The sequence below is a fragment of the Synchiropus splendidus genome, chromosome 10, assembly GCF_027744825.2.
Source record: "Synchiropus splendidus isolate RoL2022-P1 chromosome 10, RoL_Sspl_1.0, whole genome shotgun sequence".
NCBI lineage: Eukaryota > Metazoa > Chordata > Actinopteri > Syngnathiformes > Callionymidae > Synchiropus > Synchiropus splendidus.
Genome location: NC_071343.1, coordinates 21,120,160 through 21,135,295, shown reverse-complemented (window position 1 = coordinate 21,135,295; position 15,136 = coordinate 21,120,160). Strand labels below are relative to the sequence as shown.

Genomic DNA, 15,136 nt, shown 5'->3' with positions numbered 1-15,136 from the left:
TTATTCACAGCTTAATCTGTTGACATTGTGCGGCCCCTCAGACATGTTTCCAAGAGCCAGCAACACTTGCTGAGCGCAACATGTTAATGCTGTGTCTTTATCACAGGCAGGTTTACTGACTGATACATGAGGCTGTCGTTTCTATTCTGAGATCATCCTTTTGGGATTTTCCACAACTCATGTACAGTTTTTGGATCAACTTTTATGGCAAAGTTCAGTCCAAATGATGAAGGTTCATGACCTATTGTCGGTGAGTGCTCGTAACAGTCTTGACTTTCAGAGCCAAGTGACATAAATGGAATGATGCATTCTATATACAAGGGCAGCTGTACAACGAAAAGTATGCTTTCCTGCACCATTCCTTTTGCGTGTGTAATGGAGCTGGCGGGGGGGGGTGAAGACTGAGCAGGCTCCGCGCTTGTGGTCTTATTTGGTCATTAGACGTGTCATGAAGCGCACACGCAAGAATGTGAAGGAGACGTGGGAGAGCTGGTGGACGGGAAACAACATACGCTCATGGTTTTTAAGTGAATGGTGTTCAAGAACCGAGGCCGTTTTCCATGTCTGTAAGATAAAAGATAAAATAGTCGCCTTCTCCGTCAGGAGAATTTCAATGAACTGAGCGAATGTGTGACGTTTAAAACAAGCTTGAAATAATTATTAGTCCTTATACGGAACAGTCGTCTGTAAAAGCTAAACGATAACGGTTAAAAGTAGCATAACATTGTTAAACTGCATGATGACGTGGTCGAAATTTGACATGCTTCGCGGCTGTGAAATGCGTCACCATGGCAAGAACACGGGAGCTGTCGGAACAGTTGCCCACCAGAAGGGAGCGCTGCTCTCAATGTCGCGTAAACAGAGGCGAATTATGACGACAAAGAAGAGGCGTACGACCACAACACCACAAACATGGCTGCTGACAGTGATGTGAGTGATTGTTTTCGCACACCAAGCAAATTGTCTGACGATTTACCTGGATGTAATGAAGTAAAATCTAAAACATGCCGTGCAGTGTTGTACAGAGACTTGTTCCTTTGTCTTTTAGCCCGAGTTAGAAGTGTTCGAGATCACCGACTTCACCACAGCCTCAGAGTGGGAACGGTAAGCTAGCTCAGCTGTTAGGCGATAACGCTTGATCTAAAAGTTTGTGGGTGTTGCTGAGGACTGTCAGCCGAACACAGTTGCTCCCCCGCTTGTTGATATCATCGTAGTCGAATGTTTGTCTCTTCAGCGAATTAATTCTTAATATTTGTGTTCGTATAACCTGGCCTGGACAGTAAACAGTTCATTTTTGATATAAATTACAGTTGTAAATGGCTCCTTCTTCTGAGACCTTTCTCAGCCACTTGTAAACGCATAATGCTCTGAATTCACGGAGAATCGGTCCTGATCAATCTTGAACACCAGGCGAGACTTCATTTACTTCTGTCTGTCTCAGAAACATTGCATTTACACTATGTTATTCCTGTGAGGACATATCAATTTTGACATTACAAAGGCTATAGTCATCTGACCAAATAATTGTGTTGGCTTTGGCTTTTAAGTTGGCCACATGTATAACGGTAATCGCTGTGTTTTTTTGTCCTGATTTTGCTCCTTTCCGTCCAATGACAAACACGTGCTTATAATAACTCCTATAAGATCACCCTACAGGGAATCCTTTGATCTGGGTTGTGTTAACAGTGAAATTCTAAAGAAAATCGGCCGTAAAAACAGTCAGTGCCAATAATCAGAAATGTTAAACATATTCAATATTTACAACTAAAAATCATGATGTTTGTTGTGAGAGCCAATAGCTCCTGACTTCATGTGTTAATGTAATGAAAACTGTTTTATCGATTTAATCCAAACATGGGTGCGTCATTTTTTCCTTTTAAAGGTTTGTTTCCAGAGTGGAAGAAGTGCTAAACGACTGGAAATTGACTGGCACCTCATCAGGACGGGGGACAACAGAGAAGGTTTTCTTCTGATGTACAGTAATGAGGTTTATACACTGAAATTGGCTCTTACATCACTATTTGGTTGGTTTGAACATAGGGCGAATACACCACCGGAACATGGGAGGAGGTGACACAGGAGATAAATTTTGCTGACTTTAAATTTTCCATCACTCATCACTTTCTTAAGCAAGATTCCAAGGAGGATGCAGCCGTGGAGTCTGAGGAAGGTACAGTTCAGACATGAAACACCCAATATCCTTCAGTGACATAACTGCTGGTATCAGCACAGTATCTACGTATGAATCCTTTTCGCCTAATCTGGAAGTTCACTTAGTTCTGAAAATGCTTCCTAAAACAATAAGATCGATGTCACAAAGTGTTCTCTTTTTCAATAAGACTAGTATCCTATTGTGCAGCAGGGTTTTTTCATGTGACCTCTTTCTGTTTGTAGATTCCTTTCCACTGGCAATGCAGGACCTTCTGTGCACCAACAATGACTTTCCTCCACGAGCACATTGTCTGGTCAGATGGTAAGTTTATGGCTTCTCACACAACCTGACAGTGGTTGACTGACCCTTCAGTGTTTCTTCTGCCATGAAAGAGCTTGAAATGCAGAGAGTCAATATAAATATATATATAATATATAAATTTTGAAAGAATAAAAATTGCTGTGATGCAGTGTACACCATTGGTAGGTCAGTGATTTCCGTGTGCCGGCCTGAAAAAAAGTTTTGAAATTGTAATGATGAAAACAAACTTGACAATGTTCTGATTAAGCGTCATGCCACCGATGTATTTGGAATCAAACCAATGAAATTACAGGCATTTTATTTACATTTAAGCTGTCGATATACTGTTTTTACCTTTGTGTATTGCCAGAACTTTCTGCCATTTGTGTTATGAGAGCTATGTGCTGCAGCTGAGACGGACTGGTGATGCGATCTGCTTGCACTGGCGGAAAGTGCAGTCGCTTTTGCAATTTTTGGCCAAATAAATTTTACAAAAAGCATTACGTGAAGCAGTAACACCACAAAGGTCTTACTGCAAAGTAATTTTTATTCTGCTCCCCCAAAGAGATGTAAAAATTGCAGTTTAATCATGAGAAATAAATAAACAGAAATAAACATTATTACCATAATTTTTCATAATTGTTCTAATTTATCACTGACTATGTTGACAGGTTTGGCATTAGAAGATTTGTGGTCATATCACCAGGGACAAGCTGTGAGGCGATTGTCAGTGAGTCAAAATGTAACCTCCTGCTGAGCTCTGTCTCCGTTGCATTGGCCAACAGTGGCTGGTAAGAGATATGCATCAATATCAATGTCTGTAATTTGATTGTTCAGGTGTGTCGATGTCATATGGCCTAATCTTCTTATACCTCTCTGCAGTCAGGTGCCAATATTTGTGCAAATTCAGCAGAAATGGAGGAGGATGTATGCTGGCCAGTGCCAAGGACCTGGGGTCTGCACCGATTTTGAGATGGTGCACCTCCGTAAGGTGCCGAGCCAGTACAATCATCTGTCAGGCCTGCTGGATATCTTCAAATCTAAAACTGTAAGTGTAACTGTTGTAAAACTGTAAAAACAAATGCTGCTAAAACGAGTACCAAATGATCGAATGAGGAGTGTCTTCTAAAATTTTGTTATATTGCCTATTTGTACAAAACCGTTTATGATTTGAGAAATTTACATTTATAATGTGCATAAGTCTCTGTTTCAGCATGAGCTGAAATCTTGTTCTCCCCAGCCATGCCTTCTCTGCTGTGAGTGGGGCTGGGTACCGAACTTCAGTTCCTGTATGGCACAGACTGAAATCTTTCAGTAGCAGCGAGTATCATAATGTGCTTTGTCTTTCAAAGCCAAGTTTCAGTACCTTGAGAGCTCTCAAGTCACACAGTGTCACACGCTCACACACAAGAACGTTCGGTGAGTAGAGTACTGGTAGTGGAAACATTGAGACACAGTGTATCTGTGTGTTTTTAAAGGAAAAATCCAGTAAGAAACATCTAAAATGACAGGACTAAATGACAGGAATACGTTTGTTACCTGCAAATAAAAATCGGACATCTGAAAAGATGGACCGGGCAGGAACGGCTGCTATCGTCCTGCATTTGACATGAAAATGAAATGCCACTTGATGAAACCATGTGACGTCACTCTTACTCCAAATTGAGATACTGATTGTTAATACAGTTGTAATACAGTTGTCACTGTTTATGCAGTGTTTCCGCCAGTGTTTTTGGATTTCATTTCAATGTTTCCACTATGTTTAAATACATTTGGTCACGTGAGAGCTCGTCTTTCAAAAGAGATTTTTTCTGATTGCATGGCGGCTCTCATTTACGCTGTGGCAGTGGCAGGATGTTTCATTGTTTTTTCTCCTCCACCATTCATGTGTCCTCATTTTTGTTGTGAACGTCAGAAACCTTTGTTTTTTCCATCCAAGAAGATTTTACAGGTGTTTCTGTCTTTCATTGTATTTATTCACTTCAGTGACAGCAGTAGATGAAGTAGTAGATGAATTGACATATTCTGAAGGAAAGTCCAGATCCATATATATATATATATATATATATATATATAGTGTGTATCGAGAGCAATTCCCTCCTGAGGGGAGAAATGAGCTGAGAACTATCAACTAATCTATGCTAATCGATATCGAATATTTCTAAACGTGTTGGCTTATTAATTTTATTTATCACTCTTTCAGGGTTGCAGCCTCTCTCCTTTACCCATGATCAACATTGCTGTCCGTTTCACCTACATCCTCCAGGATTGGCAGCAGTACACATGGCCGCAGCAACCTCCAGGTATATTTTGAAATGCATGTCAGGACGTGTACTGTTTATTACAAATGCTTGGATTTGCGAAGCCAGATACCATGATCATGATAAGTTACTTTAGTAAAACAACTTGTTTTAGACTTTGAAAGACGAGCTCTCACGTGACCAAATGTATTTAAACATAGTAAAAACATTGAAATGAATAGATAACACACTGTTTCCAAAAACACTGGCATAAACCCTGCATAAACAGTGACAACTCTCCTGAAATCAGTATCTCAATTGTTAGACTTTGATGCCCTGCTGGGGGGTGAAGTTGGAGGAGTTGAGTTTGGCAAACTTCCATTTGGTGCCTGTGAAGAAACAGTCAGGTGAGCAAGAATGTTTCAACGTGGCAATAATTGGATTCAATTATTGGGTTTCTCATGAGTAATTCATCTGGCTATTACAGCGAACTTCATCTAGCTGCTACCTGGCCGCACCTGACAGAGGGTATTGTTGTGGATAATGATGTCTACAGGTGAGGGTCCTTATTTTTATTTCTCAACTCTGTTCATTGGAAGACATATATTTGACATATCAGTTTCCTAGCTGGCTTTTTTTAAGCAATGGAATGTAACGGTGCCAATCGAGAAGTGATAGAGAAACAGAGGGGACGTTTTCGTCATTTACTGAATTGGTGACAGTAAAAACGCTAGTTTTTAATAATGAAAAATAAATCCATCTCCAGTCTGCAGCCGTCCTCAGGTGGTCCAACTTTTCATATGTCCAGCCGGAATGTGCGACTTGAGTTCCGCAAGCAATGGACTTCAGTCATTATGATGTTTGTTTTGGGAGTTTTCCATAAATAACACATAAAAATCCCTCATATTCACGTCCTCCTCCATGATGCGGTGGTCCAGTGCTCTTTAACATCAGCGGTGAAAGTGCTAGACAGGGTCTGTGGCCAAGCCATAAGCAAACGCACTGAATCTCATGCTGTGTGTCCGTGTCAAAAACAACTCAATAATCTGTATTTGAGATATCTGTTTTTTTTTTCCATTAACTGTTGAGACATTTTATTAAATGTTGATCTCCAAAAGACCACAAGTGACATTATTCGGTAATGCATCTTTCTGACCTTGCAGTGATCTTGACCCTGTTCAGGCTCCTCACTGGACAGCCCGGGTTCGAACAGTGGAAAACCCACAGTGTTTAATGGGTATGATCACACTCCATTACCAGTCATCTCTGTTAAAACACAACCATTTAAATGGCTCTTTGTGTCCATATGATCAAACCTGTGTGTGCCTTTGTATGTGCGTACATAAGGGATGGTCGATAACTTATTGTACACAATAAACTGCCAAACACAATCTCCACGATGACAATTTTGCATCTCACGATAGCTTCGATGAACATGCGACACTTGCTGCACTGGACCTGCATACATAAACATGACAAGACCGTGACAGCGTGCCACTCTCTCCAGCTCCGCAGTGTTTCACAGCCGACACTGGTGTGTGACAGTTGTGGAGAGTGTGGTGGACTTTGGGTCATGATCGTAGTTTTAAACTCATTTTAATACAGGAAACCTTTGATAATGACACTGGTCGACTCTGAGTCTCTGGATCAGTGTTTATTTTATTAGATGGAGTGTATTGGCGGCGGCGTCCTGTTCTGCGTCCCCAATTAGGGATCACTGATCGCAGACTCACTCTCACAGACAGTGCTAATGCTACAGCCTGGCATCAGTTAGGGACCATCAACAAATTCTGTATTGACAATAATGTTGACATTACATATAAGTTGGCAAAGACAAAGGCATGGGGTCCTATTATGTCACAGTACGATGAGGTGTAACAGCATGTGATTTCTTTCTGACAGGTGATTTTCTAACAGAGTTTTTCAAACTCTGCAGCAGAAAAGAGTCCACAGATGACATCCTCGGAAGAGCTTTTATGGATGACGAGGGAAAAGGTGAAACATAAAACAAATTAAATTCGGTTGGTTGACTAGTGTCAAGTTGAGTGAGAGCTACGAGTGTCTCTGGTGGAGTTGGGAGTGAGTGAGTTGGTCTGCTGGACTGAACCACTCATGGTCACTCCCCAGCACATAAGGTGATCCAGCCACTGAGCACAATACCCCCTTGTCTGTGACTCGCCCACCACAGGCTGATGCCACTTGGGCGTGTGTCTAATACTCACTGTGGTTATTTAGGCCAGTTGCTTCATTTCCCTTCAGTCTGTCAGTGCCTGCGAATTTCTGTGGTACTGACACGTGCTGGGTTTTTTATGGTTGAGTTTGTCTTAAAATGTAACTTAAATGTTACTTGAAAGTTACCTCCACCCAGCGTACTGTCCATCCCTCTCCAATCTCACTCCTCCTTTTTAGCAGTTTATTGTAATACACCAGCTCCTCGCTCAATTTTTCATTAATATCTATTGCATTTTCAGTGACTACCATGATGGGTGATACATACTTGAGGTGACCATGATCTTTCCCATGCAGTAGAGTGTCCCATCCTTCTCTCTGTGAATTCACTGGCACTGCTAAGAGATTGTTTCATTGTTTGTATTCTTTTCAGAGAATGGTGACATCAGTTCAGCTCTGTCAAAGTTGACGGAGCCAGCAGCAGCGGTGCCCATCTCCAAGCTGTCTGTGTCCAACATGGTGCACAGTGCCCGAAAACGCATCAGACGCCATCGCCGTGTTGATGAGTCGCCGCTGAACTCTGATGTTCTCAACTCCATTCTTCTGGTACACTGACATCTTTCCATTTAATTTGCAATTGGCCATGATCAATATCGTTGTTCAGTTGGTCTGTTCTGCTCTCCATGCTGCCTAAGTGGTCATTAAAATGATGACTTATTTTGTGTTTTCTGGACGTATGTCTTAGTTTCTATTCCCAGATGCTGCTGTTGAAAAGTCCTCTGAGCCGACAAATAATGCTGCACAGGTCAATGATGTGGAAGGGGGGACCAAAGAGAAGAACTCTGACGTATGTCTCTCCTGTATGGGCAAGATTGTGAATGGCAGGCAAGTGATGAACAGGGCTCTTTGTTTTGTTATGTCCAGGACTTTTGCTTCCTGCTAAAATCAGCACCCAGTGACAGCCTGACGTACAGACTGGCCCTTTGTTTGGCCGCAGTCAACTTCTACCACGGCGGGCTCAGAGCTGTTGCTCACCTTTGGCAGGAGTTTGTCCTGGAGTTGCGCTACCGCTGGGAGAACAATTACCTCATTTCTGGGTGAGTGTTGTTCACACTCAGACCAAATACTTACATGTCAATCACTAATTGATTTGAATTGTGTGGTAGCAGTTAACATTGACATTGTCTCTTCTTCAGCCTGACTGGTGGAGCCCCTGATCTTCGCTGTTGTCTGTTGCACCAGAAATTCCAGGTGAAGTGCCCCTAGTTTCTGATATGGGGTGTTACTGTTACCAATGTGATTATAGGTTATAGCCTATGTATTGTAGTCTTCATGAAACACACACACACAGGTTTGTCACACTGTCGTCTTTGTGGAGGCTCAATGACATAATTCTTTCCATAGCTTCTCACCCTCAACCTAACCATCCAAATCAAATGGCTCACCCTAACCAGGACCAAACTTACACCCACCAATAATGACCAAGTTATTTTGAAGCCCTCATCCTCAGACCCCTTGTGGGGTCTGGCAAATGGGCCCAATAAAGATCTAAGGCCCTCACAAGGAGGTGTTTTCCCCCAAAATTGGTCCTCACTAGGATAGATAAGCTTAGAACACGCACACACACTCATACACATTTAAAGTTTGATATAGCTAAAAGGGTTTTTGTAAGATAAACTACAACTACTTAGTCATTTTCCTGGTGGATGCTCCTTTTTCAAAGTTCTGACTTCATATATTGTTTTCTTCGTCAATCTTCTTGAACTTGCCATATGAAATAATCAAATTCTCAACACTTATCTCCACAGATGCTGAACTGCTGCATCGAGAGGAAGAGAGCCAGGAATGAAGCTCATCGGCTGCCTGCTGGAAGCCTGGAGAGAGAGCGTGGCTCATCCAGGTTGACCAGAGAGTTGTCTCCAGTGAAGTCTTGGGACTCGCTCAGTGACAGTGAGGAGGAGTTCTATGAGTGCCTGAGTGATCAGGGCGACAGCGATACTCCACCCTCAGAGAGGGTCAGAGACGGCAGTAGGATGAAAGCCGAGGGACGCATGCACCCCTTTAACAACGCCACACTACTAAATACAAAGGAGCAAATCTATATTCCTGTGACACAGGTGAGTCTGACTTAAATGCATCTTTATTTAGACTTTGTTGACAGCAGTGCTGTCGTCTTTGTTCATCTACAGTATGAAACAACAGCTACTGATTTGCTGACACAATCATTTTCATCAAGTCACAGTTATCGTTTTTTGGGATTTCTGTTTAACCATGATTTGCTGAAATCATCTCACCTGTGAAGGGGACGATGTTGCACTCTGATAGCATACGTTTTTAAACTAATATGACGTAATAATGAGTAATGACTCATAAGCCAGGTTTTCCATGGGCATCATTAAGACTAGACAATTCAGTTACTGAGCTATTCTCAATGGATATCAAAGGAAAAGAAGGCGGTCAATTGAGATCAGTTGTTATGGGTCTCGTCAAGATATTAGGAATTTCCTTTTCAATTCTACTTACTTTAAAAAACTGTTGTCAGAATCGAGTCATATTTTATAACGTTACAAACTTCTTAGAGGGTTTGCTGTGCAAATTTGTGGTTTAGAGGCCAAAAAGCTCCATGGATTCACAGGGTTCCAGGTCTTTCAAACTGAGGTTTTTTTGGTCCTTGTGATCAATTTCAAAACATCAATGTACACATATGTATCTCATTCACTGTATCTGCTCATTGTGCTAAAATGGTCTTATGTGACTAACAGTATGAACGTGACATCATAGATCAGTGATCATTAAAATTAGAAAATTTGAATTATTAATAATTAAAATTAGATTAAAATGGTGATGGGTGCAGGACATTACACATGTGTCCTGAGGAGGCTGACTGAGGACACTTCTCTACATCCATGTCAACACAAGTATGGCAGAAGCTCATCATCATTAAACCAGAATGGGACTCAGTCATCCTAAGGACCAACAAAACAAAGCCACAGTTTCGCTGCACTTCAGCAGGATTCCAGTGAATTGGACAATGTCTTACCATTTCTTAATAGCAGCCGGTTCTTGATGCACCTCCATCCTGCTTCCCATGTCTGATAACACAAACAATAACACTACGTGTCTACACGCAGAGCTTGACATCCACACACACATTTTTGCTATTGATTAATCATTGCATCATTACTGTAAGTGAACCAGTTTGATATTTGGAACTTATATTGCTTGGAGGTGATCCGGATCTGCGTCTGGATGCAGGTTTCTTCAACATTGGATGCATTTTCAGCATGTGTGCCTGACTGGCATTCGGATCCAGCTTTTTTTTTTTTTTTTTTTTTTAAGAAACTTTGTCCTTGGGAGGTTGTGCCTGGGTGGATTGAAGGAGGAGGTTTGCACTCTCTGAGTGGTTTTCGAGTAAACATTGAAATGGTGCACTGTTATGTTAGCCCAGGTGTTTATTCATTTGTCCCACACTTGGTGTTAGAACTAGATGCAGATTACATTGGTTAGCACAGAGTGGGAAGGCAAAAATGCTTGTATGGATGAGTGAGGTTGTTGATTTCAGCCCCGCTTTTTTCAGATGATGAAGTTCTGTTCTTTGCATCTTCCTATTGAACTGGTTTTAGACAGACGGGAGGAGGATCAGCTCCTCCATGGGGCAGAAATCGAAACCGGACGTAAAAAACCTACATGTGATCTGTTCCATGAAAGGAAAAAAAACATGTCCAAAACTGTCTTTATTTATTCGTCTTTGTTGTTTTTGTTGACAAGGTAGAACAAAACCATGCTGTTTTGAACATAACATAAACATAAACATGTTTCTTTCAGGAACCGGCTCCAGTGACGGAGGACATTTTGGAAGAACAGTCAGAAGTCCTTGCTAAGCTGGGCACGAGTGCTGAAGGAGCCCACCTGCGTGCTCGAATGCAAAGTGCATCACTGCTGTCTGACATGGAGTCGTTTAAGGTGTGTGACATCAACATCCAACGAAGACCATAAAACCATCATTACTTGTGTACATCAACAATAAATAGTGTCATCTTGATATTTACATCTGTGCGTCAGTCTGGCAGGAATGACGTGCTCAACCCCTGTACTTTCAGGCAGCAAATCCTGGCAGTGTTTTGGAGGACTTTGTCCGCTGGTACTCCCCAAGAGACTACGTGGAAGAGGAGGGCTTTGATGAGAAGGGCAACAGCATCATGAGAGGAGAGCTCAGTGCCAGGATGAAGATCCCTGGCAACATGTGGGTGGAAACGTGGGAGACAGCCAGGTCGACTCCTGCTCACCGCCAGAGAAGGTTGTTTGATGACACCAAAGAGGCAGAAAAGGTAAGTGGTGTTGTGCCAGCAAACCATAGGCTCGTGCACAAGGCCAGGATAGGAGATTACCATGGCACTGTCCAGATACCCTGCCTTCATTTAGCTCTGACTCGGGTGCATGAAAGCAGGATTCATTAGACTTGGCCAAGTTCCTACGGTGATTTGGGTTCAGGTTAAGCTAGTAGCCTGGTTGTTAGCCTGCTCTAATCCTGCTGAGTCATCCGTTACTCTCAGTCCTGTGGGATATTAATGGGTTTTACAGCATCTACCTGGTCTTGGTTAACATAGTTTTTATTGTTCTGGATTACAATAGGAATTGGTATTGTTAGTATGTTGACCAGTGATGCCAGTAACCCGTTACTTAGTAACGCTTTACTTGTATATCACAACCTTTTTCAGTAACGGGTCGTGTAACACGTTATTTCAAACAAAGTGATCAAATTAAAGTTACTTATCTAAGTCACCGTGCATTACTGTTCTTGCCATTGTCGGGAAGCGAAATATTTCCATTAGCTGTCTACAACTGCGTCTTTGGGTGTGACGTCATGTGCGGGACACGCCAGTCAAGTTTGCAACACGCGGGTTGCTCACGTGATGTAATGTACTGATGTTGTGAAATAACTGTAAAAATCATGGGGCATTCTCTACATTTTAATATATAAATGATAATTTATCACTTTAACTTTTTCATACTTGTTGCTCTTTCTGTGTGATTTTCACTGCAATGGGAGTGTGTCAAAGTAAAACATTGACTGTATATTCATATAACTGAGACTGTGCTAAAAAATGACCCCAAACATGGAAAGACACTGGACCCCCAAGAACTCAAAATTGACATAAAGGATAATGTTTAGGCAATGAGAGCTGTAGTCGGCTGCCAAATGTAACTTCTAATCTAACTTAGTTATTTTTGAATTCAAGTAATCAGTAAAGTAACTGTTACTTCTTGAGAGAGTAATCAGTAGTCGGATTACTTTTTCAAAGTAACTGTGGCAACACTGATGTTGACTAATACCTTCATTGTAACTCTGCCTATCAAATTGCTGTCACATCTTTGGTGTGTGTTGCTCTTGTTAACATGAGAAGTGGCTGGCCACGTTGCAAAGGTGTTTTCAGTGAAGCCTGTGAACACCTTCGCAGCGGGCCTGCCACCGTGGCCATGCCATAACAGACGCTGCATGGATTAAAGATTGAGTCAACCTCTCTGACCTGACTAACATTTTCCTTTCAGGTTCTCCACTATTTGGCAGTTCAGAAGCCTTCAGACCTGTGTGTGCACTTCCTGCCCTGCCTCCTGCAGGCATCCATTTCTTTGGTGACAGAAGAAGGCAAGTCCAAAACACTCTGACAGTAGGAACCTGTTTACCTGAGCGGTGTGTGTTTGGGTCTGACAGCCAGGCTTCTGTACCGATTGAGCGCCTTGATCTTGTGATGTGACGAGTGTGTTTTGCATCTCAGAGGCAGTAGAAGATATCCCCTCTGTGAAAAAGAGCCTTCAGCAAACTGTCTCACAAGCCAGCAAGGTTCTTCATCATCATACTTACGAGGTTAAAAAGCTGGAGGTCAGTGGCATCAAATCAGAGAGGGGGAGGGTGTGACTCAAACAGGCCTTGCTCTCTGATAGGAGTGCCTTAACCAGCTGGTCGCCATGGAGACTGTCATCACAAGGTCACGCTCTCTCAAGACCAAATTTGGCCTGACGGAGTGTGAAGGGGCCGAGAAGGACAAGGAGAGCCAAGACACCGAAGAGCTGCGGAAGTAAGTGCCCTGTCCGTGGATGTGGTGTCAGCAAGAGTCAGCACATCACTGCTTACTGAGGCAAGTGTGTGTCTGCAGGTTTGTTAGCTGTTTGCTGGAAGAGCCAGAAGTGGTTGTTGTCGGAGGTGGACAGGGCCAAGTGGGCCGCATCATTCACCAACTCTTCCTCAATGCTCAGACGGTGAGGAAGACTCAATTTCTTAGTACACGCTGAGGTACCAGTATAACTCCCCGAAGGAGCACTGCTTCTGCTTGTTACTGTCTGTTTCACTGTGTGATCGTCATCACAGTGTCTCTATCCACTCAATACTTCATGTCGTCTGAAGGAAGTCGTCATCAGCCAGCTGACACTGGGGTCACGATGAGTCATAGTCTTTTCAGACATGAACTGATGATGGACCTTGGCCACAGCTGTAACAGAAACAGAAACCATGAAAGAGTGTTGTCATGTTTATTTATTTGGTTGTGTTCACATGTCAGACTTTTGAGCCAAGTGGTCTGGTCGCCAATCCATAGTGTGCGATGCCCCTAACATCTTCTTTACAGTTAAAAAAAACCCAAACAATATGTTACATTTATTGTATGATATTTAGATCCGGTTTTAATACATTTGTTTCATCTGTATTTTTATTTATGACATGTCCTGTATTTCCAAATTTCTCCACAATTTGCATCAAGTTGTTGCTCTTTTTTTCTTTTTCCTTAGTAAATATGACTTTTTCTGCTGCTCGAGTGGAACCAAGCGTAACATTAGGAATTCCAATGAATTACTTGCATGGGCCGCAGGCCTGTCTGTTCTGGAAAAGGTGGGCCCCGAGATCAAAGAAGGTTAAGAACCCCTGATCTAGAGCATCAGAGGAAGCAAGCGGTCTCATGTGAAACCTTCATTAGCATCTTAGCTAGGCTAACTAACCAGTGGAGGCCATTCAACTGCACTGCCCTGCTGACTGTGGTGCTTCTGTCGGAGGAGTGGAGAGCATGCTACATATATGCAGCAAGACAGTTCTGAATGCTTTTCTCCTGGCAGGCTGCTCTGCTGGCACCCTCAGACAGAGATGCTGAAGAGAAGCTGAGCGGAGGAAACGGCAGTGCTCTCGACTTCCCTCCTCCAACGGGCCGAGAGTTCCTGCTGCGCATGTGTGTCCCCCGACCAGCTCCGTACTCCAAGGCTCTGCCTCAGCGACTCTTCTGTGTGCTGCTCAGGGATGAGTTTCGCCTGGCCGGAGCCTTCTCCTCAGATACATCCTTCTTTTAACACATGCTCTGTTCAGCGCTTGGATTTCTAATCTTCAACAGTCGCAATGTACCAAAACCATTTTAATGTGACTCTATTTCAGTTTTATCACAACAATAATGATCCAATGTTGGACACTGCAGGAAATGAGGAAAGATGTTCGCAGTAGAAATGTTTTAAAGCACATAGTCTTGCTTAACAGTCATGTGATCCACCATCCAAATCTATAATGATAATATATTTCATGTCTTTTTGTGTATGTCTGATCTGCCATTAAAATGAACCGCCACCCTCACGTACATCCTGATCTCTTCTTCATGACTCCCAAATCTCATTCTGTGAGAATGAGTGGCTGAAACCCATCAGCTTTCCCCTGAGCGGCAGTGCAGGGATGACCGCTGCACCCTCACAGTGACGGCCAGCTTGAGGTGACTGGAGTCTTCATGTTCGCCTTTCGCCTCAGGACCTCCAATTTCCTCCCAGAGTCCAGGTTTATCAAGTTTACTATGCATAATTACCATGTCTAGTGAACTCAGTTTATGTCAGGTTTAGTCCGCAAGCAAACTGTCATGCTTGCACTTCAGCAGTCTGTATAACAACAAGGGGCTGTTAAATGCAAGGAGAAGCATTTGCATAACATTCATTATAGACATACACATTCTCTGTCAGGGATATGTTTCCAGGGCATCACGCCCCACTAGGTTTTCCCATGGCAAACCGAACAGGCCCTAGGTGACTGACCAAAAGCTCCACTACATAGGTGTGTACCAGGCTGAGCAGTTTCCCCACAGTCCTCTCACATCGATGGTACATTTTGGTGCTCAGATTCATAAATACATGTATTATCAAATAGGAATGACAGAGACTAGATAAGTCCACAAAATGTACCTGAAGTAAATGTTAAGGTTACTTTTCATCTGGACGGAGATACAATATATTAAGGAGGGATCATTTTCATCTGCGA

General features: G+C 42.7%; 1 protein-coding gene across 2 annotated transcripts; it reads left to right on the top strand.

Moving 5' to 3' along the window:
* Positions 1-500: 500 nt before the first annotated feature.
* On the top strand, positions 501-14,462 carry rab3gap1 (RAB3 GTPase activating protein subunit 1). Of its 2 annotated transcripts, XM_053877765.1 has the most exons (24): positions 501-930; positions 1,049-1,104; positions 1,883-1,961; positions 2,041-2,170; positions 2,395-2,473; positions 3,124-3,243; positions 3,335-3,500; positions 4,656-4,755; positions 5,018-5,099; positions 5,180-5,248; positions 5,856-5,929; positions 6,595-6,687; positions 7,295-7,467; positions 7,607-7,708; positions 7,786-7,958; positions 8,058-8,112; positions 8,670-8,978; positions 10,687-10,824; positions 10,962-11,189; positions 12,412-12,508; positions 12,639-12,742; positions 12,805-12,938; positions 13,017-13,119; positions 13,966-14,462. In XM_053877765.1, the coding sequence occupies exons 1-24, from the start codon at positions 913-915 to the stop codon at positions 14,191-14,193; spliced, it is 2,910 nt and encodes a 969-aa protein (XP_053733740.1). In that variant the 5' UTR covers positions 501-912; the 3' UTR covers positions 14,194-14,462. The 2 variants fall into 2 exon arrangements, with proteins under 2 accessions (XP_053733740.1, XP_053733741.1); XM_053877766.1 differs by lacking the exons at positions 501-930; positions 1,049-1,104; positions 2,041-2,170 and having other exon boundaries at positions 1,906-1,987.
* Positions 14,463-15,136: the final 674 nt, after the last annotated feature.